Source organism: Culex pipiens, chromosome 2 (genome assembly GCF_016801865.2).
Source record: "Culex pipiens pallens isolate TS chromosome 2, TS_CPP_V2, whole genome shotgun sequence".
In the NCBI taxonomy this organism is placed as follows: domain Eukaryota; kingdom Metazoa; phylum Arthropoda; class Insecta; order Diptera; family Culicidae; genus Culex; species Culex pipiens.
In genome coordinates this window covers 699,351-727,223 of record NC_068938.1, presented here as the reverse complement: position 1 = coordinate 727,223, position 27,873 = coordinate 699,351, and the positions used below count along the sequence as shown (strand labels likewise).

At 39.1% G+C, this 27,873-nt stretch overlaps 1 protein-coding gene across 4 annotated transcripts in view; it reads right to left on the bottom strand.

Annotated features, from left to right (window-relative positions):
• Positions 1-544: 544 nt before the first annotated feature.
• LOC120419068 (uncharacterized) overlaps positions 545-27,873 on the bottom strand; it is an 89,012-nt gene continuing 61,683 nt past the window's right edge. For 2 of the 4 annotated variants that reach the window (XM_039581646.2, XM_039581648.2), the window contains one exon: positions 545-6,545. In XM_039581646.2, the coding sequence (XP_039437580.1) occupies positions 1,545-6,515 (4,971 nt within the window). In that variant the 5' untranslated portion in view covers positions 6,516-6,545 and the 3' untranslated portion in view covers positions 545-1,544. Of the gene's footprint in view, positions 6,546-13,983; positions 14,174-14,196; positions 14,615-27,873 lie in introns of those variants that run through there. The other 2 variants (XM_039581651.2, XM_039581649.2) reach the window with 2 other exon arrangements.

Here is a 27,873-nt window from a genome sequence, read left to right as displayed (position 1 = left end):
GGTGTCTCAGCCTGAGTGTCAAGTTGGTGCCGTCTCTCTGAAAAAAAGTTTGTCTCGCAATCCAGAGGCCGTCGGTTCGAATTCCGGGATGGAAGAGCACAAGATGTTAAAAGTAGGTTAGGGTGATTTCTTTATCCAAGCCTTCGGACACCTAGGTTTTAGTAAAAATCTTGCCAAGTCCTGTAGTTAGCAGTGTGAATGATTTCTTTCAATCAATTTGCAATCATTTCTCAATTTTCTACTGATTAAACACACAATGTTTTTTTTTCGCAAAAATTACACTTTATTTGTACCATTTGTACAGGAAAAAAAAACGTTCAGGGGAGATTTCGAATTGGATGCCAAATTTCCATATTTTCTACAAAGAAAATTTTCATTGATTTTGATTGGGGGCTGTGATGTAACGGTACTGTTTGATTATTTTATTCAGTATATTTTCATTAAAATTGCTACCTTTACTTTAATGGGTTGTATTTGTTTGTTTATTTTACACAAAAAATATCTCAACTAAAAATTAGAAAAGGTACACATGTTTTGAACGTAATTTATTGATTAGTTCTTCGTAAGAAATCCATATTTTATAGCACACGTGACGCGAGTGATTATTGCAGCACCTGAACTTAACAAAAACAAAACAAAAAGGTGAAAATAAAGTTTGGCACAATGGAAATCTGGGACTGATTAAAAGTTCAACTTTTTCAATTGGCACACGCGTTCCTCCACCGGTCGAGTATTTTTGTTGGGTGGATGTTCTAACATCTATCGGGAAATCTTAAACACGGTGAGACAGATATTTCTAACCCCTTAAACCTACGTGAAATTGCATTTATGCTTTACAGCAGTGTGTGGCTCTCTCTCTTTATCACTTGCTTAGTGGTGACGAATGACAAAACTTGTACACTTTTCTTTGTTTTATTACATGTATTTTTGAATAGATTTTTGCTAGGGTGTGGAACGGAACCGATTTGCCTTGTCTAGAGAGCTTTGAGATATTTATTTTTGTTTTTGCTGGTGGTGAAAATGGTTAAACTTAGTTAGACGACACTGTAGATTTTTGCTGGAATGTCTAAGACAAATCGATTCGTTTCTGCTCAGACGCTTAAGTAACTATTTACAGTGGGTGCTTAGAACGAATCTGTACAAGATGATTGTTTTTAAAGTTACACCAAATCACAACTATTCTCTTATGGCTTAAGTGGGAGGGGGGCTTTCTTAAGTACTAGCTTTATTTATGGTATCATCTATGATGACGTCGTTTTTCTTATAAATTTAAAATAAAAAGAGAAGTTAAAAAAACAAACAATGTGGCGCTAAAACATCTTTTTCTTACAAATATGGCACATAAAAATTGTGTGTACTTTTTATCAATAATAATAAATAGTAATATGGTTGGGGACGGGGGTGGGAACAAAACATTTTAATAAATAGTGCTAATTAACATTTGCTGTCTTCGTTTAGACAATCGAGGATGATTTCAAGTTGCCCAAACGAACACAGCAATAGAGAGCAAAACAATTTTCTAACCACACACACACACGCACCGCCTACTCTTCCGCCACGCGTGCCTCCAGAAAGCTAAAGATCTCCTTGTACTCGCGCACGCGGGCAATCATCAACGGGGTCAGCTTCTTGTTGTTGATCGGGTTGGTCTTGGCGCCGTACTTTTCCACCAGCAGCTTCACGATGTTGATGTGGTTGTGCTGGGTGGCGACGTACAGCAGCGAGTTGCCGTACGCGTCCTGCTCGTTCGGGTTGAACCGGTAGTGCTGGAGCAGGTAGTCGAGGATTTCCTCCGAGTTTTCCTGGACCAGGTAGAGCAGCACCGGGGGTTCGCTGTTCCGGAGCCGTTCCACGCTGGCCCCGTTGTTGAGCAACATTTTCACTATATCTAAGTTATTGCACACGACCGACTTGATGAGGGCCGTCTCGCCGTGGTAGTTCAGCTCATCTACCGAACATTTGCTGTCCAGCAGGAGCTGCACGAACCGGATGTTACCAAGCGTAACGGCCAGATGAAGTGGGGTCGTTCCGGAGCGGTTCTTTGCGTTGACATCGGCGCCACAGCGGATCAACTCGCGGGCGATGTCGAGTTCGTTCCTTTCGACGCAAAGATGCAGCGCCGTCTGGCAGAACTCGTCCTTGTAGTTGACGTGATGTGCGCCGGCGGCCGCCAGAATCCGGACAATCTCCCGACAGCGCGAGTAGACTGCGTTGATGAAGCACAGCGGGGCCGAGTTGGGGTCCACTTCACTGCGTCGGAGTAGATACTTTAGCATGGGGATGTTTCGGTTCAGGATGGCCATGTTCAGCGGTTGAAAGTCCGAACTCAGGGGCAGGCTGATCTTGGCATCGTGCTTGAACAGCAACTTCATCAGCTTGAAGCTGTTCGTGTACATGGCAAAGGCCAACGCGTTCAGTCCGTACTCTCCGCAGGTGTCCGTGCAGACTCCGTGCTTCAGCAACATTTTTGCGATCGTGAGGAAGCCCTCCTTGCAGGCAATGTTCAGCGGGGTGTTCTTCACCAGATTCGTGTTGTTGACCAGCTTGCGAACGCCTGGAAGCGTCAGCAGATATCGCAAGATGTGACTTCGGTTGTAACACGCTGCCGCGTGGATCACATTGTTACAGTTGGAATAGATTCGGGTTGGGTCAACCTTCTGGTCTTCGATCAGGTACCGCACCACGTCCAGATTGTCAAACTCGATCGCTTTGTGAAGCAAGCACAGTTCGCTGGAGAACGCCGTCAACTCGGTGCTTGAGTCGATCGCTAAGCTTGCAATCTCCTTCGGGTTCTGATACTGGATCATCCAAAATACTGGCAACTTTTCGTCCTCACTCATCACGTTGATGTCGGCTTCAGCTTTGACGAGCACCCTCGCGATATCTACCAAGTTCAGTCTGCAGGCCAGGTTCAACGCCGAGTACTTCAAGCTACTTGCAGCGTTGAGATCAACTCCCTTAATCTGACACAATGCACTGACGGCTTGCAGATTGCCAGAATTGACCACCTTGTGTAGAATTGTCAGTCCACTGGAATCACAGCGATTGAAGTCAAACCCGTTCAGCCTCTCGACGACCGTCGTAACAAAACCATGATTCTCCGAGTTGACAAACAGGTGCAGATCGTCCCACGCGTTGTATCGCTTAAGATTCTCCAAAAACACGTCCACGTCCCCGAGAAACGTACACAAGTACAGCACCAACATCTTACGATCCTCCGAACTCAACTTGCAGTACTGCCCAACCAAAAAGTGCGACTTGACCGTCCTCCTCAGCAAGTACTCCAGCAGTCGCTTCCTCTCCTCACCGACCTCGTCGTAGTCCCTGTTCAGCATCGCAATCATGTCGCGAAACCTCCCCGCAATGGCACAATCGATCAAACTGTAATGGCACAGCTCCTTCAGCACCAGCGGCCCGAACCGCTTCCCGCGCAGATCCGACCCGTTGCCGACGTTCTCCCGCAGCAGCCCCAAATCACCCTTCCGCACGGACTCGTACAGAATCTCTTGCATCTCGAACCACTTCCAGCGCTCCTTGAACCGATCCTCGAAGCAGATCGTCTCCAGTGGTGCGTCCTGCACGTGAACTCCACCCCCTCCGTACAGCTTAAATCCAGCGTTTGAAAACACCAGCGCGTTCAGAAATACCGTGGCGTTCGAGTTAAACACCAACAGATCCAACACCAGCGAATCTTCCGTCAGATAACCCCTAAGATTCCGTCCACTCAGCACCGGAGCACACCCCCGCAGTGCACCAAAGTTATTCCCAATGCCATTCACCGACACCAGAATCTCCAGCAGTTCCAGCAGGCCAAATTCCAGCGCGATCTGCACAAACGCCGGCAACTCGCCCAGCGATTCCATCAGCCCGTCGACACTAGAGCACTCGAACTTTTCCAGAATCCCAATCACATCGTTCACCTTCGCGTCGAACAGCTCCTGCAGCAGTTCCTCGTCCCGTTCCCGGTAGTTTGCCAGCACCTTCGGATCCACCGGAATACCCCGCTGCCGGAAGAACTCCTGCATCACCTTGTGGCGATTCTGCAGCAGGAAGATGTTCTCGTAGTACGTCCGTCGTAGCTTCTCGTGCAGTTGACCAAAGTCCTCCTCGCCCAGTTGCAGGTCCATCTCTTTGAGGATCTTGCGCGTAAAGTGGTGATACTTGCCGGCTTCTGGCAGTCGACTTCGACAGCGTACCGGGTTGATGCCGAACAGCCGATCCGGGTCCATCAGCTCCTGGAGCTGCTCGAGGTGCTTCACCACCATCAGGGTTTCGTCGCTCTCGCCGATGCTGCTGTACGGCCGGAGGAGTTCCTTGAGGGCTAGGGTGGAGTCCGAGATGGAGATTGACTTGGAGATGTCGTACTTTTGGTAACTCTGGTGGAGGTACGAGTGCAGCAGCTTGCGGATGCTGGTGAAGCAGGGATTGGAGCGGAGAGCGCGGTACACGATGGAGAAGTTACTGAGCGTGACTCGGAGTCTCGTTTGGTGGTACTGCATGTGGTAGAAGCGGAAGTGGATATTTTTCTCGATGAAGGAAAGCAGCTTGAGCTCGTTGGACATTCCGGAGTACATCTTCTTCAGCTCGTGGATGATACCGGCCGTTTCGTCTTCGTTGTAGAACACGTGCTCGAACTTGATGTGGCTGAGCGTGTGCAAGTTGTGATCGCCGATGTACTTGGCGTAGGACTTGATTTGGGACAGGTTGCGTAACCGGTAGGCCGTTCCGAGGAACGTTTTGTAAGCCTCGATCAGCTGGATGTTGATGACGTACAGGAAGAACCGGTACACCGAGCGGAGACTGTCCTGCATCAGCTTGTACTGGACCATGTCGAGGGATTTGCTGATGAAATATTTCGCGAGGGAGTATTTTTGAGAGAAAAAGTCACGAACGTCTTTGTTCTTGTGGGTGGATTCAACGGACGAGAGCACGTGGTCGAGCACGTTTTCCAACATTCGGACGAAAGCTTTCGGTTGCTGTTCGCTTGCTTTGATTGATTCGCCGATGAGGTGAAGGACTCGCTTGATTGACAGCACGCACAGCGTTTCATTTGCGAGGTCGTCCATATCGATGACGATCGCATTCTCGACGTAGTAGGCGATCTTTTTAACGGTGTACATTTGCTTGATCGCGTCGAAGCTCTTCCGTATCCGGCCGAAGATGGCGCGATTTCGCCGGCCTACTGTGCTGCCAAGAGACTGAAATTCGCGCGAGTTCATCTCCCGCTCCAAGAGTTTGGTTTTATTTTTACTCAGCTCTTCGGTGGTGCGCGATCGGATTTTGGCGAGCTCGTGCCGTCCCGCCACAAACTGCACCTGTCGCTTCGGGAGGCGGAGCTTCGGATGTTGCCGGTGCCAAAGAGCCGCGATTGTCCACCGTTCGCTACTCTTTAGACATTGCACAAATTCGTCCAGCGTGACAACGCCCTCTTGGAATTCCTTGCGTCGAATTTCCGCCTGCAACGCCTCGTGATCCGCCGCGGTCAGTTGCGTCTCGTCCAGCGTCGCAATCCGCCGTAGTTTTCCGTTGAAGCGCTTTCTCCGTGCAACATATCGCAAAAGACGCTCCTCGCGAATGCACCCGATGAGATCGACAAACAGCTGCAGCGTCCATTGAAAGTGTCGCCTTCCATCATCGTCTTTGCCGTGCGTTGCCACTCGCAACTCCTCGCTCACCGCCCCCAAATATGACATAATCATATTTTTATTAATAACCAACTTGTAAATCTCAAAGCCGACGTGCTTCTCCAAGATCGCCAGAAACACTCCGATCAAGTAAGTTATCTCGGCGAGTGGGATGTGATCGTACAGCTTTCGTTCCCTTCTTCGCTCAATGTCCTCCAAGAAGTAGCAACACTCGCAAATCATTCTCAGCCTCAGTACGAACCGATCGTCCAGATCGTTCAAATCGTCCTCGTCGTAGTTCTCCTTCAAATATTTGGTATAGCTCACGATCAACGCCACTCTTCGTTCAGCCTCTTGATCACCACCAGCGCCAGCACTGTCCACAGTTTTCCTCTTTGCTCCGTAACGGTAGCTGTACTCCACCAGCTGATACTCCAGAAACACCTTCATCTGCTCGCCGAACCCGACTCCCTTCACCCTCAGCTCATCCACGACCCTACCGATCAGTTTCATCTTGGTGTGAATGTCGAACGCCCTCTTCTCCAAGTAGATCTTCAACAGCTCCACGCATCCTCTCCTCACGAGTCGATACACCGCTCGATCGTCCGGAACGCCTTCAAACTCCTTCCGGACCATAAATTCCGCCACGCTGCGTGATCCCGCTTCCAGCGCCAACTCGGACGCCGTCAGCCCATCCCGGTTCTTCAGATCGCAATCCGCTCCAGCGCCGATCAGCAGCTCGATCAGCTTGGTCTTGTTGCGCTTGGAACCGACGGCCACGTGCAGCGCACTGTTGGCACCCTTCTCGTCCTGGTAATCGATGTCGATCCGGGCCAGCGCCGACCGCACCGCCTCGTAGTGGCCATTCTGAACCGCCTTTAAAAAGTCCATCCTTTAGGCGTTTAGTCCATCACGTGTGATCTAAAACAAAGGAAACTAGTTAGATTTTGTTGAATCGAGCAAACTCTGCGTCTCCACATTCAGTGCGTCCAGCCCAAAAATAACCCGTCATTTATCTTCCCCACCCTAATCCCATCGCAAAAAAGGGACCGTCGTTGTACCAGCTAAGCCACTTAGCTCCATTCATAAGTCACCGGTGCTCGCGCAAAACATGAGCATTTCATTCAACAGCACGCTTCACCCCGCGCCTTCATCAGTCTAAAATTAACGCATAAATATCTCAGCGCACACACATTTTGCGCGAAATTGCACCAAAATAAGCATTAAAAATATTTCGTAACATTACGACGACGACGACGCACATCGCAGTGTAGTCAACGACTTTTCATTCTGCCTTTCTCGCGGCAGCGGCGTGTCGTTGCACCTGTGTACGCATCATAGCAACCCGCGATTTTCCTCCCACCCCTCCCTCTCACCTTCAACCGAGATAACTGTACCGGTTGTAAGGGACGGGTTGGAAATTGCATCTTTGCCTTGCAGCGCAGCAGGCCGTCGCACTCTTCGATGAATGAAAACTGAATGAACAGCGCTCGCTCTTCTCTCGGTTTGAGCGCGCGCTCTCTCTCTCTCAATTTATGCTGTTCTGGCTTTGGAAGGATGGTTTTTTTTTTCTTTTGGTTTTTCATAAAGTGTGCGGGGAGCCACCAAATAACCGTTTTTTTATGCTGGTCGAGCATTGGCATTCGCCGCAAGATCTGATTCGCAAGGCTGTCTCGCACGAGGTTGGCGCGAAGTTGTTGGGAATGGTCAGTATTTGTGCGGGGCACGCTACGATGGGCGGAAAGAAGTTGGATAGTAGCATCTCAAAATGGTTAAACGAACTTCTGATGGTGCAAGTCTGGAGTTTTTTTTGAAAAGGACCAATAAACCAAATTTCCAGTTTTTGCTTTTTGGGTGTTTTTAGAACCGCCTTTAGTCAGGGGTATTAAAAAACACCCAAATAGCAAAAACTGAAAATTTGGTTTATTGGTCCTTTTCAAAAAAAAACTCCAGAAGTCATCCATTTTTCCAAAACAACAAAAAACATTATTATTAAATTGCATTTCATCTATAACACGGCTCAACAATAAAAAAAAATCAAGTGGAAATTTTACAGGACACATTCATGCTCAGAATATCTCAAAAGTGGTTCAACGAATTCATAGTGATGCGAAAGAGTCTCTGAGCCACGTCTTTAGAACCACTTTGAATTATGATCTATAATCGAAATATTGGTAAAATGGTATTTTTACGAAAGTCAACTCCAAGATCTGTGTTCCAAAACAATTTTGTTTCAGAATATAAAAAAATATATATATTTTTAAAATTTCTCTGCTAATTTTAACCACTTATTATTGAAAAATTGTTAATCTAAGATTTTCAATAATAGGTTTATTAAAAATTAATTATTTACCGAAAAGAACAGTAAAGCAGGAAACTAAATTAAAATTTGTTTAACTGATTTAACCATGTAAAAAATTTAATAAGATTGACCATGAGAAATATGATTGGGCCCTTGTTTTTACATTTCATTACCTGAATTTTCTTCAACTCAACAACATTCTTAAGATTCTTAACAAAGTATTTGTCCCCAAATCTCATTAACATCTTTAAATTATCATGGACAAAACTTAAAAAAAAGTGTGTTAACTTATTAAAGTAAGTATATTGCTAAATTAATTTTTCCATTTTCAGTCAAAATTTAACAGTTTTTGACATATTGAAAACATGAAAATTTATAGCACAGGTCTGAAAAACATGTGGGAAAATAAAACTGACATAAATCGAGCAAATAGTACAGTCCAGACTCGATTATCCGGAGCCTCGATTATCCGAAGTTCGATTAATTTGGTTTCTTGCTTTTAACATTAAATTTGGATTCTTTGACCCCATTTTAGTCAAATTTGAATAGTTGATCGCCTATAAAATGACAAAATACATTTTTTAAATATTTCATTACCACCATTTAAGCCGCCATCTTGGATTTAAAAATTCTAAATTACTTTAGAGTAGTTTATGGGCCATACTAAAGCTCAACAATCAAAAATGAGAAAACAAAAAAATCGTGATTCGATTATCCGAAGTTTTGATTATCCCTAGTGATTTTTTTCCAAGGCCTTCGGATAATCGAGTCTGGACTGTAGTGTTGAAAAATCAATAAGCTATTAAGCCATGACAAATTTAGTGAATGGGATAGATAATTTTGAATTTCACGGAATTTTACGGCAAGACAAAAATTTGACGGTATTCTCGCTTTCTGCGAAATCATAAAAATTAACCAAACCCTGGTCGATAGCGTAATCCGTTTTGTAAAAATTCGTCGTTTGGATCTGAACATTCAGTGGTCGATACTATATGCAAAAATAGGCCGATTGCCGAAATTTTAGCGAAATCCATGCAGCCTAGGGGTTTTTACTTTTAAGCCTTGTTTGAAAACCAACATTTTTTTTCTAGTCTTTAATCATAGTAGTCTTTTTAGGTTTAAATTTAGCCCTTGTAAAATTTTGAACAAAATAGCTTTTTTACTGATTTTAGTTTTAATCACTAGAAAATGCTCAGAAGCCAGGCGCCTCCATGCTTTCATTCTAAGAAAATTAAATGTAATGGAGGCGCTTGGTTTATTATGATGATTTCATAGCATTTCACACAAATAAAAATCAATAAAATTCAATTTTGTCGAACAAAATTAAAAAAATATAAATATTAAAATAACAAGCCATAGTTTCAACATTTGCGTGGAAAAAGTGTTTAAAAATGCATTTTACACTAGTTCAGTTGTTTTGCAATAATAAGTTTTCAAAAAATTTAAAATTTGACAAAAACAAAAATTTTAGCGAAAATAAACTTTTTGCGATAATAAACATCGAAAATTAAAAAAAAAATCTAAAGATTTTTAAAGCAACCCAAACATGCTAAAAATGAATCTAAACGCAGGGAATGCATTTTAAATTGTTTTCAACTGATTGTACTTAAATTTGCATTGAAATATTGAAGTTTTTTTTATGCATATTTTTTGCCCTTTGATTTTTTAGCCCATCTTGGAAGGGGGGAGGGGTACTTATGTAAAATTATCCGAGCAATCAGGTAAACATATTTTCAGACATAGGCTCTTTGGTCCCGAGTCCTTCAAAACAGCATTTAAAGTTTTCATACGACCTTTTCAGATGTTAAGCTGGATTTTTGAAACTTCTTACTATTTTTTCCCAAATATCCAAACTAATCACCTTTCTTTTGCTCCTAAGACATCTAAAATCGGATGAAATGGCGCGAAGATATGATTTTTTTGAAAAAGGTGGTTTTTGCGAAAATCGACGAAAATTTGACCCTAACGCGGCGTAGGTCACCCTAATGTCCAGAAAAATGTTGAGCCCGATCTGAGAACTTTTTTTTCGAATCATGCTGTTTTCGTGGGGAATTGCTGTATTTATAAAACTGATTCCGGAAAATCTGCAGATTGTATGAGAAAAGTTACGAAAAAAGAAAAGACAAGTGGGTCGACTTTAACTTGTTAGAAATAAAAGTTGATGTGAAAATTCATCAAATAACACAGCTTTGACAGTTATTATGCAAAATAATATCCAAATTATTGAAAACCAAAATGAGGTGTCCGGGTTTCGAAGCGTCCGAGAATTTGAAGCATGACGATATCTTACTGTTTTTTTCACGCTTCAAAATCATCACTATTCCTCGTTCCCATAGTTTTTTTTTGTGATTTTAAATGAAAGATGCACCTTTTAACAAAAGATAAATCATCTTCATTCAGACAGGTTTTATTCCCGTTCGGTCTCCATCCGGTATGACGCGTTTTGTCGTCGGTCGCCAGATCAAAGTACGCGCGTTCAGTTACAGCAAGAGTGCAAATCCAAGCAACCGGCTTCCCATCAAACGGCCATATATTACACCACCCGCGCTCATGGCCTACTCCTTCTGCGTGGCGCGGAATTTCAGTTAAAAAGCGCGCTACTCTCAAACAATGTACCGATTATTATTGTTTTATTTCTTGATTCGTCTTTGTGCCGCCACACTTGTTTCCCATTCAGTTGAACGGGGAGTGACAGCGTTTTCTTTGTTGGTCTTTTCTGAAGTCACTTCCGGTTCAAAAGAGTGATTGAATTTGATTTGCTACAAACAAATTAATTTGAATGTAAATACAAATTGCACTTAGGTAAAATAACAATCGCATTTTTATTGTAAAAAAAGCATCAAATAAGCCGAATATCGCTGCCCACACCGTACTCCCCAAATCCCACTACATTACTCAAGAAAGAGGTCCATTCTTTCACGCTTGTTATATTACTCATTGTGTTTCTTCTTGTTTGGCTTAGCACTATTTAAACTCCCGCTCCCCCACACCCAAAATGTGTGGTGGAGACCTGGGGGACGAAAGAAACATATTTTAAATGTCAAACAAACACTTTGAACGAGCAAGCCAACAACAACAACAACATCAACAATGTTGGGAGCACTCGCGAATTCGCTGCCGTCGGCGAATCCCCTTAATAATCCGGATGGTCCGGATGCTGCTGCCGCCGTGCGGAGCGGAGAAAGAAAGGGAGAATCCACCGAGAGATGACAGCACACAAAATAAGACAAAAGAATGCAATGACTGCCAGCAGAAGTCGGTGCTGTGTGTGATGAAAGCAGAAGAGAAAAGGGGGAGCAAAAGTGGGGGTTAAAGAGTGGGGTTTTTTGGGAAAAGAGGGGCAAAAAGACGCCAAATATAAATAAAACAGATGTTTGTTATTTGAAACTTGGGTGGATGTTTAGCATCTTTGCAGTTTTGCGAGATGTTGCCCCTCTTGTTTTGTAGATGTTTTGTTTTTTTTTTGTTGCTCGTTTTTTGTATTTGGTGCCAAGCTAAGCTGGAAAGAGTAGAAGTAGCTGCTGTCAAGACCGGAATGTGAACAATATATCTCATTAGAGCCGGTGCCAGTGATGTATGAACTGGTAGAACTAGCAGTTAGAAGTTGTTATTTTTAGTTAAATGAAAGTTAGGGTGCTTGTTTTTCTTCTTTCAATTTTTAAAAAAAAAATACTTAATGAAAAAGGGGAATAAAATGCCGTTAACATCAGACCAGTTGAATTGCAATCATTAGTTTTTATTATAGCTGAGTCCGAAATTTCACCAAATCAACAAAAAAAACAAGCTGAAACACGCTAAATATTAATAATAATGCTGGCAATAGCATTTCAATTTTTTTAAATTGATTTAACTACTTTTTTCGTTAAATTTAAAGTTTTTTTGCCCTTATGTTTTGGGCCGACATAAACTTTGAAAAATATTTGCAACTGTCTGAATTCGAAATAGTTTCAAAAATATGTGTATGGTTATGTCATAAATTAGAATTATTATTCTTAGTCAAGTGTAAAAAATACAACGCTTGAATTTAATTTCCCAACTATTTCTAATGAAAAAATAACATATTTCACAAAAGTTACAGTTTTTCAAATTAAAACTTTCCTAAATACAGATGTTGAAATATCGTTAGAATAAAAATGATGTTTTAGCAACAAAATATATTTTTCCTTGAATTCATAAAAAACATACTAAAAATAAAACAATGATGAAATTAATAAAAATACATTACAAACCTAAGCCTGTTTTTTTTTGCAAAATAGAAACAAAAAAGTTTAAAAAAAATGCCTTTAACATCATAACAGAAATGGTACTATCAATAATTTTCCAAATATCAATGAATTTATGAAAATATTTTTTCCTAAACTTTAACGTTTTGTGTCGATCTGTGGTTCCAAAATTTAAAATTTGTAAATAGTTAAAAAAAAGCCTTAATTTGTTTTGATGCATAAATAAGCATTAAACATTGTATTCTGAATAATTTACATGATTCAAAAAATGATTATTCAATGTAATTTTTAATATAAGTCAGTAAATATTTTTGCCCCTTATTTTTCAGGGAAATGTAAAATGGAGGAAGTACAATAGATTGAAATAAAAAGTTTTTTCAAATGCGTGAGATAAGTTTTTACTAATCCTGATGGAAATTTATTTTTGAATTGAAACCATGGCAAGTATTATTCAAAGTTTAAGTCACCCTCATTTTTAATACTGAGTCGAAAAATCAAGGGGCAAAACAATATTTAATGAAAAAATCTAATATCAGTTAAATTAGAGGTGCAATCAGCTGCAAACAGTTTAAAATGCAAAAAATCAAAAAAAAATCAAACCATCCACATTAACGACCCCCGGGTCTTTTGTGGTCTCTATTGCAAGTTTCTGCTCGAACCTAGAAGTCCGAAGGCTTGAATGGGGAGAGCACGCAAACCTCTTTTTACTCCAAGAAACCTTCCACCCCAGTGTTTGAACTGACGACCTTTGGATTGCGAGTCCAACCGCCGCCAGCAATTCCACCGGAGTAGGCTTGGTTTGGTGTGTTGTTTGTACTTATGGCATGGAGACGACTCCTACACCTGGAATGACTTAACGGCCTAACAACCAAGGCCGGGACCGACATTTTACTTCCTCATCCGATGGAAGGTTGCAGCAGATGGGAATCGAACCCAGAATCATCCGCTTACAAAGCGGACAGCGTAACCATTCGGCCACGCACTGCCATGCACATTGGGCAAATTGGGACAGCTGTTTTTGCCTTGTTACTATACAATAGTTGAATATTTTTTATTAGTTTCGGATAGAACATACACAGAACATCTTCAATAGTATGCACTATTGCGTTTTCCGAATTTCATGCTTAAAAACTCTTATCATTTTTAGCATTATTAAAATTGTTAAAGATATTCAGAATTTTCATTGAAATTTCAATGTATAGTACCGCAACAAGTTTTTTCGCAAAATATTTTTTTTCCGTCAAAGCTTACTTTTTAAATAAAACAAATAATTGTAAAACAACTGGCCTGGGCATAAACTTTGAAAAATAGTTGCTACGTCCTGAAAGAAATTCAACAAAAGTTTCTGGAGTTATCATTTACACAAAGACAATATTTGAGATAGCAAAAAAAAAATTAAAAATATTCTTGCAGTCAGTTGTTACTCTATAGCTATTTTTTAAGATTGAATGATATAGAAACCTTACAAGCTATTGCCTAAAATCATAGAAAATGATCAATCATTTTTGTTTTTGTTTAATTATATTTTATTGTGATCATTTTTCCTAGATACTGTATAAACCATAAAAATATAAATAAGAGATTTTCAAAATTCAAGTTATGCTCTTAGTTGATGGGAGTTGAAGTTTTATAACACCATTTAACGCAAACACCCCACTTTAACCTGTCATTAGTCCCAACCGTAACGTGTCCAAAATTGCACCCATTATCACCTCCCGAATCGAACCCTTCAATTAGCCAAACATCCCGCGCTGATCCTCCTCCCGCAAGAAAACTTTCTGCACCATCATCATCGTCGTCGTCGTTTAATCCAACAAGATTGGCGCAAAATTACCGTCGGCAAAAATCAATTTCCTCTCCGGATGCACCGAACCAGTTCAGCATCATCATCATCACCATATCACCAAGATTATCTTCTTGTTCTTCTCCAACTTGTTTTGCTTCTCCAAAAACAGCATCATTTCGTCGTTCGTTCTGACCCCCTCCACAAAAAAAAAATACCAAAAACTCGAAAAACTTTTACTTTTCCCCAACTTTTTTGACTCACTCTAATCGCATCACTTTTCCACACCACTTTGCACCACTCGGCTGGAATAAATCAGCAGCATCCTGACGGTGACGACGTCGTCAGGTGCGCTCCGGTCACGGAGATGGATTATCACTCAATCACGACCCACTCGTCTGCCCTCCTGGGCGAGCGATGATTGATGGTGATGCACTTTTGAATTAATCCAAAATTGAGAGCACACCCGGAAGCGACGTGGTCCACAAGTTGTCATCGAGGCGAAATGGACACTGATTTGATCATTTCTTGATACTTGATTTTGGGGAAAGATGTAATTTCCGTTCCAAATTGCACTCTTTGAAAATTATCGCGAAACCGAACTCAAGCTCTCGACAGAGAGCACACACGAATTGTCTATCTTTTCGCGAACGCTTCCACGGGACGAATGAACGCAGCATCACAATGCGAGCGCCACCGAACGCGAACGGTCGCATCTCTCTTAACCCCTTCTCCAAACAGCTTCCCAGCATCTGAGATGCTCAAGACGCAGAGAGATGGAGAGGAGAGAGAGCACACACGCGATCCAATGCACCTATCTTGGCGAAACAATGTCTTGCATTGTGCATCTCTCCGATTCTCCCATTTTCATCTCGCGCATCATCGTGAGACAATTCGCGATTTTTCTCCCTCTCCCATCCCGCGAGATGAAACACTCTCTAGCGCGCGATCGCGAGCACCACACACTCATTTGAATATTCTTCTAAGCATCAAAGCAAAGAAGAAAAACAGGCGAATAATCAAATCACACATTCTTAGGCACCAAGCAGGCCGTGAGCGTTGGAAAGCGAGATGGCATGAGCGGCTCCTTCTAGTAACTAGTGGTGGTGGTGGTGATGGTAGTAGTAGGCCATGACGATGTCGTTGTCGCTTCCGAAACGGGGAGGGACTGATTTTTCTTTGCGAAGACAAATGGAGACGCCTTGTTCTCCCAGAGTGCGTTGCGCATGGTTTGTTGAGTGGTTTGAGTTTTTTTTTCGATTTGAGAAATTAGGAAACTTTTTCTTTTTTATTAGTTAAGGGAGATGGGGTAAAACGGTAACCCTAAGGTAAAACTCATTTTAAATCCAAATAAATCTCTTCTTTATAGGAATGGGCGAACTCTTTAAAATAAACTTTTCTTTACTTATTTGATTAAAAAAAACTAAGATATAAAAAAATAATGAATCATTCCTTAAAACCTGATATTTGTACAACAAATACTGTTAAGGGCATTATCATCATGATTGCAAATTGAAAAACTTTTAATAATATCCCAAATGGTGGCAGTTAATAAATAAACCACTTTTTCAAATGGTAAATATTACGTCACATTGATTATTGAGACAAGTTTTTCTTGCTTATCAAAATTTTGTAAACAAATATTTTTTTTCCTTTTGCAAAAGATTGCTCAAATGGCTTGTATAGCATCAAATGTATTATCATTAGGATTTTGGGTTACTTTTAACAAGTTTAGTAGCAAAGCAAGAGCATGGCCGTCTTACCCCAAGGTTTACCACAAAAACATTGATTTTTATCAAAATTTATGAACAATTTAAAAAGTCTTAAAACTGAAACTATAAGCCTTGTTTCAACATTTTAACATAAAAAGTGTTTTAAAATGCGTTTTTAAGTTGTTTTGCAATCATTAGTTTTCAAAATATCACTACATTTTTTTTGTTTTTTTTTTTTTTGTTGCGAAAAACGTTTTGCGGTACTAAGTATACAATACAATTTCCCCAAATTTCACAAAAAACAAGCCAAAACATGCTAAATATTATTATCTATCAACGCAGTAAATTTCACTATAAATTGATTTTTGTTGATTAAACTTCTTATAAAGTCAAAGTTATGGGGTTTATCAAAAAACTATCTTTGCTCTAGAGGTGACCAAAAAACAGCGAGCCGCTCAATGAGCCAATTCACTTAACAGAGCGAATAAATCATGGCTTACAAAAAAAGCCGTGGTTCTTTTTGAAACTCCGGGCTTTTAAATATTTTCATACTTGTTTCTTTTTTAAATAAAAAAAATGTTATTAATTTGTTTTTGAGGAATACGAAAATGTAATTTCAAATATTTCAATGCTTATAAATAAGGCTTTCAGTCGAAAATTTACTAACACATTCATACTTTCAGCTTTCACTTTCTAGCAAAATTATTTTGTCTTGCGATTTATACCTAGCTGGTTTTAAGGTCTACCGCACGATGACAGCTAACATATTTCGCAGAGACAACGGCGTTCTTTTTCAAAAATTACGGAGCAAGTTCAAGAAGGGATATTTCTCGACTTTTGCAAGCTGAATCGACATATTTCGTTAGGGTGTGGTCGATTGCAACTTCCTAATCAATTTACATAAAAAGACTCTTAATAGCAATGGTGCCAATATTTGAACACCACATATAAGTTTTCTAATCCAAACTTTCAGTTTTTTAAGTTTGCTTACTCCAAAAGTAAAGCTGAATGATTTTCTAAACAAAAAAAGTACAAATTTGAGTATAAATTTGAGCAGCCTTACAAGAATAATTTCTTTTTTCCGGATTTGCATGCGAATGTTCTCATTTATAGTTTTTTTTTTAATTTATAAAAATCAATAAAAAAAAAGCATAAAAAACATATAATGCTTTAAAATAGCATTTCCATAAAATTTAAAATGTGCTAAAAGGCCGTTTTAAAGAGCCACTCATTTTAATGAGCGAGCGAAAAAGTGCGGCTCTTGAAAAAAGCGATTTTGCCCACCTCTACATTGCTCCCTGATTTTTGGGAACGATTGTGAAAGAAAAAGTAATATTTAACAATAGCTTTATGATTTGAATGATGAATGATCAAAGAAAACAATGATTTTATCGAAAAATGGGCAACAGTGCGAAATTAATAGTGTAGTAAATTTTGCAGTCTAAAAAATAAAATCGTAACTATTTAAGTGTTTGAATAATTAATTCATCAATATTAAGTTAAGGATTTCACTCAGTTCATCAACTCTTCCCGCTCGATACAAACTGATAGTTTGTATTTCTATTAAACTCTTAAACTGCCACAGTGGCATGATAACGCAGAAATGCAACTCGCAACTATCTTCTCCCTTCTCGGACAGATGAATTAGGTGAATAGAAACAAGTTCTGCTTACATAAATTTAAGTCCCTGTCAGTGGATAAACGCAAACGCAAACCCCCCAAAGGAAAGAGACATGGCAGCATGCTTCGATCGTCGGACCGCTGGCTGGTCGTGCTGGGCAGCAACTTGTCGAATATCAACCGCGCACCATCCAAGGAGGCGATGCAATCGCAGCAGCAGCAGCAAAGGCAGAGAAGTGCGTGCAGTTCAAAATCAACTTGTAATGTGGCTCACTTTGCCACCCCCTCTTCGGGGTCTGGTCGGTGGAGCGGTCAAGAAACCTGACCATCATCATCATCAGCATCATCTCGCAATCCTCTGGCTGAGGCTGGCTGGTTCGTTGCCTTGGCAGCAGTTTCACAAGAGGCTTGAACGGGCGCGCTTCTACACGACAAATAAAATAAAGCAAAAATTAAAAGCGATGCGAACAGCAAACGCAACTGACTTGGGCTATTCATCTGCTAGGAAGGTGGAATGTTTTCGAAAGAGACTTTCCAGCTAATTTCAGTTATCTGCTTGCGGGTACGGCTCTTTTAATCCCTTTTCAAATGTTAGCTCGCCTCGCCTTCACGCGGGCTGATTTTAATATGCAGTTGCTTTCTGGTGCCCGCGCTAATAAAAATTACCACTATCACAGGCCAATAAGGAAGGGGGAAGGGGAAGGAAAGTGGCCACAAGGCTCTAGTGCGCGCGGCCAACTTGGACCTCGAAAGCCCACCGAAGAGCAGGTTGTGGCTCGCAAGGAGAGAAAAATTATTAAAAGCTTCAGAAATGCACTTAACAGAGTGAAATGAGGCGTATTATTGTAGACTTTATTTGCACTACCGTACGGTGCTGAGGCTGAAGATGCCCCCGCGGGGCAAAGTTTGGACGGTGGAGAAGCTTCTCTTAAGGTAGCGGCACCATCGTAGTGCGGTGATTGGAAGGAGATGGAAAAATTACCTGGTAGCAAGCGAACTCACCTGGTAAGGACCCCGAGGTGACTGATGAAAGTCTTTCTGCTACCGATCTGAGAGGTTAAATTGCAGGTTGAATTTTAATTCAATTTTGATTGGCTTGAGCTGAAATTACGGCACCAGCTTAGTTTCTTAGACTGAGAGGCATTGTTTTTTTTATTTTGTATTTTGCGACAGTTTGAATTATTTTTAAAGGCAAACATTATTTGTTTCATGATAACAATTAAGCAGAGCTATCCTTTGACAATTTTATTTTTGATTCATTTGTACTTTTTCTATGACCAAAAAGTACAATATATGCTGTCCATCAGGGTGCCCAGAATATGGCACTTTTTCTCAAAACCTTGCTCTACAAGCTGAATATGGTTCCTTGAGCTATTTTAGGACTCTGGGCCAAATATTAGCGAAATCGGTCAACATTTACCAATTGCTACTCGAAGGTGAAATCTGTTTGGGAAAAATCGAAAAAAATGTATGGAAACCCCAATTTGCTAACGGTTTGTTCTGCACGGTGCGCTACTTCCATCCAAATATTCCCAAAAGTGAGATTCTCATTGAAAAATTAATGCTCTACAACTTTGTACAGCACACCAAAGCTGTAAAACTTGATCCTGAAAAGTTATGAGCGATTTAAAAAAAGTCATTTTTGTATGAAAAACATTTTTTCACCAACTTCAGGCTCGAGTATAATGGGTTAATCTCAACCAATTTGGATCTAATTTCATTCTACGGAATTCAATACCGGCCGGGTAGGCCGTCGGGCGATGCATGGAGTAATCTGGACCTGAGGCAGTTTCCATCCGGGTCTCTACCCTGGCGTGTTGTAGGTGGCTGCCATCTTACAGTCCACGGCATCTAAGACTTACAAATTTCAGTCAAAAATTACTTTTCATAAATTTCGGTAGATTTTAAGTTGCACCAGCACCATTGGATATAACTCGAAAACAGTGCACGATATCGAAACTTATGTAAAGAACAGGTATTTTTCATTTATAATTTAGGTCAAGCTAATGTTCCCGATTTTCCATTTTTACTTTTCAAAGATCATGAAATTGGCATCAAAGCCAAAAGAATTTGGACCATAACTCTATCTAAAACATTTCCAGAACTAATATTTGACAGTTTTGCGCATTTTTTCTGTATAGTTCATTGCAAATTTTATTTCAAGTCGAATTTTTTTTTCAAACAATCAAAGAGCAAACAAATAATTGGCTAAAATTAAAATTTGTATAGGAAAAACGCTCAAAAATTGAAAATACTGGGGTTATTATTATTAAATACCAAATTTCACGGAAATTTCGCGGAGCGTAAAAAATGTTAAAATAACCTTCAAAAACTTATGTTTAACTCACAGGAACTACTTTATATGCTTCATTGTATATTATTCTTCAATAAACTATACAAATGAACACTTAATTTGAACGTGACAGAAACATTTTTTTCCTAATTTCCAAAAATAGTTATATTTTGGAACGAAATGTAAGGCATGCATATTCTCATTTATTGAACTATTTTTTCTAATATTTGACGAATAAAGCTTAAAGCATTTATTTTATCTTTGAAATTTTATTGAATTTCATATCAAAGCAAAATTTAACAATAATGTCAAAATGATTGAGATAATTTGAATTTTCTGCGACATATTGCCAAGTTATTTTTTTTTCAAGTTTTTTATCTCACTTTTCAAAAACTAAATCAAAAATAAATTGGCAACAATAATTTATTCAGTAACGAAATTTTTGAAATTTTATTCAAAATTATTATTAAAAAAATCAGAACATAAAACAAAAAAGGTGGTATTTTTTAACTTCCATGTGGACCATCCAACCAAAGAATCAGATATCTTAAAAATTAAAACTTGTTGGTATGAGAATAACTAAATGATTAATCAAATGAACATGAAAACATTAACAATTGTAATTTTGACGATGAAAAATGTGAAAATTGGGCCAAAAAGGTTGGGCAGGCCTGATGTATGTTTGCTAACAATTTTTCAAACTAATAAAATTAACTTAAAAAGTCTTCATAGATGAAATATTTAATATGTTGTCATTTCAAAGAATTGATTTACGAAAATTGATAAATCTCACGAAATTTCAACTGAAATCTTTAAATTTCACGTACCGTAAACTGGGGTGACTTTGATATCCCGGGGTGACTTTGATAGGTTTTTCAAATGTCCGTCAAATTAATATCTAAACATTTTTGAGAATTTTGAGTGTGTAAGCATTAAGGAATAGCTTATTATCGAACATATATGAAAAAATGTGACTGTTACGGATGTATCAAAATTAGTGGCCAAATCAAATTTCTATCAATGTCACCCCGGGCTATCAAAGTCACCCCAGTTTACGGTATTTCACGCTGTCTGCGAAATCGTGAAAATTCACTAATCCTAGTTATCATTCAAGGGGTTACATACATGTAAATCGGCTAAAATGTCAGAGGTTGGTTTGAGCACACAATTAAACTTTTTTCAAAATCTGTTTTCAGGTCATTAAAATATACATTTTCATCTATTAACAAAACAAATTTGAAGACATTTGGTTGTATCATTGCCGAGATACAGCTATTTAAAGTTAGCAGTTTCAAAAAACGGGTGCCACGATATCTCAACATTGCTTCGACCAAATCGGCTCAAAATTTTGGTGAAGACTCGTTAAACCGATCCCGTGTGCATGACGAAGGTCGATTTTCAAAAACTTTATTAAAAAAAAATATAAAAATATTTTTCTGTTTTTCGTATAACAAATCGCCAGTTTTTGATTTTTGTATTTTTTTAAATTCCAAATTTCAAAATCGGGCTTCGTCACGGGATATGTCTTGGGAGTCTTCACCCAAAATTTCAGCCATTTTGGTCCGTCCCATCTCGAGATATCGTGGCACCCGTAAATCAACTTGATGTTCAGAGAAAGACGCTCAGAAAGCTAGACAGTTGGCTTTGCGCATGGCAAAGTTCTGAGCCTAAATCGTCTCTAACTCAGTTAAATCATGAAATATCTCCATGGAACTTTCAGGAGTGATTGTAAATCATCTTTTAAGTGTATTTAATGAATTTTCTGTAATATGAAATTTTGTGGTTTTCTACATGTATGTAACCCCTTAAATTGCAAACCATGTACACGGTCATAATCTGGGACATTACAAAAATTATAGCATACTTATTTTTACATAAAATATAGGAAAAAATAGTAAAAAAAAACACAGCCAAAGTTGAACTCATGAAAAATACAGTCCAGACTCGATTATCCGAAGTTTCGATTATCTTAAGTTCAATTATCCGAAGGTTTGTATAGGACTTCAGACAATCGAATTTTTTTTCGGATTTTTTTATTTTCTTACTTCATTTGACAGGATTGTAAACCATTTCAATAGTTCCAAGTTGAGGTATTCTGAATTTTGGAACATTGCTAGTATACCAAAACCGTGGTTTTATTTTTGGTATTCCCACTCCCTTGAAATATCAGGTATCCCTAAGGGTATAAAAACCATGTTCTTCTTTTTTCAATGAAACAAAATACAATCAAAAATGTTATGTTTTCCCTTTACTAGATGTACAAGTTTATTTCCTTTTACGACAACCTTTCCTGTTTATGAAATCGATTCTTCGAGCTATTTGTTCAAACAATACAAATCGTAGGGGAAAGTCACCACCACTGGGCATTATTTCAATTACGCATTCAACTTTTGGAGCAAGCCACTTTCCCACCGTGTCGTTCCGTGCACTTGTCCACGGTGGTCACTGCTGCTCCCCTCAAAAAACCAGAAGGGGTCGCAGAGGCAGGAGACAGGCCTGTGCTCCCAGCATGCGATAAGATCTAGATTTGTATTATGTTCCCGTTCACCATGCGCGCTGTTTCGAAGCACTCGCGAAGAAAATGTGCGTTTGTAATAATATTTTTCCCTCGCCCGCGTCCCTTTTCACCTCCCCCGGAGTTGAGGTTGTTTGAAATGCGTGTTATTGCGAGCCAACCACAGATGAAGCGCGATGGTGATGGTGGGATGCTGTAACGGCAGTCCGTCTGCTGGACCACGACCAGATAAGCCGCGTTGATGTCGTTTTCTGCGCTCAGATGTTGATGGCCAACAACGACATCAGCAACATCAACAACAACAACAGCAGCAACAATCATCATAACGACAAACCATTTCGGCCCCCTCTCGCTGAGTGTGTCTTGTTGGAGAGTGATTGCAATGCGCGAGATGCAGCAGCAGCATCAGCAGCAACTGTGTGTGTGTGGAATGGTAATAATAATATGAAAAATTATGGAAAAATCATTACCCTCAGCTAAGGCTGCTTGTTTTGCGCGCAAAGTGGACTCAGTTCCTGCTTTTCCTCAACCAGCCCGACCAACCAACTATAGGCAATGGGTGCAGTGGCGAAGCTAATCACGCGAAAAAGAAGGGTGCATTTTATGTTCGTATGTTGGCTGTACACAGTGAGAGGACCATTGGTAATAATGGTAACTTTATCAACTAACCAAACCGAATGGCAAGGTGTAAGAGTGCAGGGCCGGGACTGGACCGGGGCAGAGAAATGTAGATTAAAATTAACAAGCAATCAACTAGCGGAAGGATGTTATCACCGTTTCTTTGTACATATTTAGCAGAATACCTAACCTCAACGTTACGGATTGTAAAATTAGATGTGGCTATTAATTTTCAACTTTTTTCGCAACGACTGTCAAATTTCAGTTTTCTTCATATTTGGCTTTTCAGTCCGACGGACGGACTGAAAAGCCAAATATGAAGAAAACTGTGGCTATTAATTTCATCGCAGGTCATTATTAAAAAATATATCATTGGATCGCCAGACTTGTACCCATTTCAAGAGGTTTGATGACTGGATGACTTGAAATATTTTTTTGCATGGGCTGTTCAAATTTTAATTGCTTGCCGAATTGATTTTATTTATCAAGCCTAAATTCTGATTATGCTTTAAAATTGCTGGGAATGAATTTCTGGGAAATGGAATTCTGGGGAATGGAATTTTGGGAAATGAGATAAAACCCTTTGGCCAGAGGAGGAACAAAAACTTCAACAAAATTGCAACGGCCTTAAGAATATAATCAAAATTTATTCATAATATATTTTTGTTGTGCATGAGTTCATTGACAAACTTATCCACTTCAAAACCCTTACGCACTTGATGTTAAATTAATCTTTTTACTCCTATTACAATCATTTATTCAAAATATTGCTTTTAGAAAGACATTTCTTTTTACAGTTACAACTGAGTATAAAAAAGTTACGGTAACAATACATCGGAAAATGGTAACAGATTGTGGAAATTAACATCTTAATCCTCTACTGCCCAAATTTTGCTTTCAAACTTTTCTATTTTTCCCGTGTTTAAGTTGAGCTACTTTTGTTCTACGAAAAACTTTACTTCTCTTGTTTTATGATTTTCTTGTTTTATTTTTGTATTTTAATTTGCATTTATCTTGTTTGGTTTATGTTTGTTTTTGGAAGTATTTGGCATATTCTACCACGTAATATATTTACATTTTGCCTATCTATTTTTTTTTTACTTTTTTACAGTCACTCTTTCAATTTTTTGCATGTTTTTTTTTCATATTTTCTGCTATAAAATGGCACCATCGTCATTTAAATTGTAAAAAACACGTAGAGGCATAGTGTGGGACACTACAAAAAATTCTGCATACTTCTTTTTACTGAAAATATAGGAAATGTTAGTAAAAAACACAGCCAAAGTTGACCCCTAAAAATATGACATTTTTTAAACATTGGCAAAAACAAGTTAAAATTCCAACCCTTAAATTTTCTAAAATTTTAATAGTTCTTCTTTCCAATGCTTTTTAAAGATCAAAAATTGGTTGAAAATTTGATTTTTGGCGATTTTTTAGATCGAAGTCAGTTTGGATCTGAAACTCAAGGAAAGCAGACGTGCTTCTGCAGTGAAGAGCGTTGAGCTCATTGTTTGGATCAAGGATAAATTGGAACTTGAACAAAAGGATCTTTGAAAAATGGAGTTGACACGTGAATTTACTTTGCGACTCAACTTCGGAGCTGGTGCTAGAAAGCCTTCTGATAAAGAAATGTTTGACCTATTTCGGAAGCAGAAATGGAAATGTTGTGAATTAAGTGCGTTTTATCGTGAAGAACATTTTATATTTGTTAGATTCAAAAATCAAGGAATTATGAACAGGGCTTTGAAGGATATTGGAAGTGTTTTTATGTTTGATTATGCTGATGGTAAAAAGGAACGGGTTTACGCTAATGATGCTAACGTGAAAAGTACTTATGTACGGTTATTCGGACTTCCACCTGAAATAGGCAATGTGGACATTGAATTGGCGCTATCGAAGTTCGGGAATGTACAACAGGTAGTTCGGGAAAAGTATTCGATCGACACAGGTTATCCTATTTGGAATGGGAACAGAGGAGTTCACATGGAGTTGACCTCGGAAATGCAACGGATTGTTGAAATTCATGGTGTGAGTGCGCGGATTTTTTACGAGGGACAGTGCAAGTCATGCTATGTGTGCGGCTCAAAAGACCATCAGAGAAGGGATTGTTTGGAACGTCGACCGAAGAACAATAGACAACCATCTTCTGTTAACGAAAATGGTTGCTCTTTCGATGGTATTTTTGATTCAGCAGTAGTTCAACCAGATTCCCATCTAGTTGCGCAACACAACACGAATCTGGAAAGCTTGGACATTGTGCAACAAAGTATGTTTAACGGAATCGAAAAAGAAAATGGTGCAGTAACAGGAAGAAATGGAAAAACAGACCAAGTTATCAACAAAACCAACGGAGATCAAAGCAAGCAAAAGAATCAAAAGAATCAGTTAAAAATTAAGGGAAGGACTGACGAAAAGTCGAAGCTATTAAGTTCAGAGGAATTAAAACGAATTAAAGATATCTTGTCCGTGATATTATGATTATAGTTAGGCTGGTACAAATATTTTTTTTAAGTTTTTGTCACCCCCCCCCCCCCCCTCCCCTTCTAAATTGGCCCGAAAAATCAAGGGGCAAAAAAAATATTTTTACAATAAACTTCAAAATTTCAATGAAAATTCAAGTGCAACCAGCTGAAATCAAATTAAAATACATTCTCCTGCGTTTAAAATCATTTTTAGCATGTTTGGGTTTATTTAAAAATCTTAAGATTTTTTGAAAATTTTCGATGCAAAATCTTTTTTTTCGATACAATTTTTGTTTTTGTCAGATCTTAGATTTTTTGAAAACTAATGATTGCAAAACAACTGAACTAGTGTAAAATGCATTTTGAAACACTTTTTTCATTTAAATGTGAAGACTATGGCTTGCTATTTAAATTTTTATATTTTTTTTTTTCCCCCCCCCCCCCCCCCCTTTAGGGACAAAAACTTTTTTAAATATTTGCATCGGCCTTAACTGTAACAATGTAAGGAAGTAATTGGAAAAAAAAGAAAAAAAATCCGTCTAGAGGCGGAGTAAGGTTGTAAAGGGTTAAATTTAACTGGTTAAATTTTCAACAGTTTCTGTTGAATTTAACATTTTACACTTTATTGTACAAAAAAAATACTCAAAAACTTGGTAACACCGACCAACATAATTTCAGCGCAGCCTTAACTCGAGGGGAAGCATGAAGTTTGGGGTCTCCAACAACACGCACAATTTTAAATTTTTCAAAAATATTTAGACAGTTCCGAATGATTTTTCTCCAAAAATTGTATGGAAAAATAGGGTCGTTCGTCGCTGTGCATCCATGATAAAAATTTCATGCAATATACCACTACCACTTTTTCGAGTAATTTTACCTAAAATAATGTGTAAAAATGAGAAATTCAACAGAAACTGAAGACAAAATCACCCTTTTCCTAAAGTTAAATTATCCGTTTATTGACAGAAATCTGTAACCATTCCTTAATGTAACATTACCATTATTTTTAAGTGTGTACGAAAACTCATAAAGGATTGCTAGCTTTTCCGAGAATGCTTTTTAAACCTTGCACAATGGAGCTTTAAATATGACATTGTCATTATTGAAACAATTGTTTCTTGATAAATAAAATAAAATTTACAAAGTATATTGATAATGAAATGAGACATAAAACACATTTTTCCAAACAGTTGTTAAAATGTTTTCAATCAATTATGAAGAAATTCAAAACAAAACAAAAATCAATACGATCACTATTTTTTTCTAAAGATTTCGCTCTAGAAAACATTTTTTTTATTTACTAAATCAAACTTTAAGAGAATAATTGTATGTAAAAAACAGGGTTGCGAATGAGCGAGCGAGCCAGAAGCCGTGCTCGCTCATTCATGAGCATGAGGACTTAACAGGTAGCTGGTGCTCGCGCTCAATGAGCGCTCATCAGCAAAGCAAGTAGATTTTTAGTATTGTTGATGAATCTGGCACAGGCCAATTGGATTGCCACTTTTGAAGATAATTTCATCACGGAAAAGGGACATGAACTCATCAAAGTTGCATTGTTAATTTGACAAAAACAAAACAATCAACTTTGCTAAATTTATTTTAAAAATATGATAGCCATAAATAATGTCTATACATTTTTATGCAAGATGTAAAAAAATATTCAAGAAACATAAACATTCTGAATTTCATTTTCTCCAGCAAAAACAAATACCCATGCATTTAAAAATTATAACGATTCGTTATCAGCGAAATTATTCATCAGATGAAAATCGCCTCGTTCATTAACATCCTCCCTCCAGGTCACAGCTTGCCATGAGAACGCGCAAAGATCGGTTCAAAATTGCACATGAAATACGTCCCAGCGAATGCATCCAGAGATTAAGCTCTCGCCTCGGCTATCCTTCTCGGTTTTTGCATATAAACTCTTTGCCACTCACACGGAAAACAAAACCAGATTATTTCTTTGTTGTTGTCAAAGTGGAGCCAGTGGTCCCTTACGGACGGCCACGGAGACCTTCGCCCGAGATATTGTCTTACACCAGCGGTTGAGGGCAGATGATGATAATAATAATAAAAGAGAAAGAATGGCGAATAATAAAAATAAAGACAGCTAATGAAAAAAGACCTCGCGACGAATCGGATGGATCTGGAGAGCGGAGCAGAAAAAAAAACAATAAAAAAAGAGCACACACAATCTTCACGTGTGAGTTTGTGTGCTGAGATGCTTCTTTCCGCATATCTTTTCTCATCCTCTCCAAAGGTAACAAACATACAACATATCAGAGGGGGAGAGACAACAAAATATAAACGCAGCAACCCGATAAATCGATGCCATAAAAAATCAGCAAAACGAAGCTCGAAGAATGGGAATCGACACCACAAGCGATGGTCAGCACAATCCAAGTAGGCTCCCACAATAACTGCAAACTGCGACGATGTGTGCGGAGGAGAGAAACAAAGCAAGCTTTAATTAAAAATCATTTATACCGTCCGGTGGCGCGAGTTCGAGTTGCTACTTTGTATGGACCCTAGGAAGATAAGCCTACTGCGTTCGTCGCGTTTTGCAATTGCGTGCCAAGACAAATGGCCATTTCTAATGGCTCTTTCGCGAAGTGAGGGGGAAAACACCGTAATGAGGGACAACTTTTCTACCGCTGTCAGCAATTTGCTCCATGAGAGTGTTGGCCGAGCCTCGTCCTGAAGCCGAACCATTATTCGACG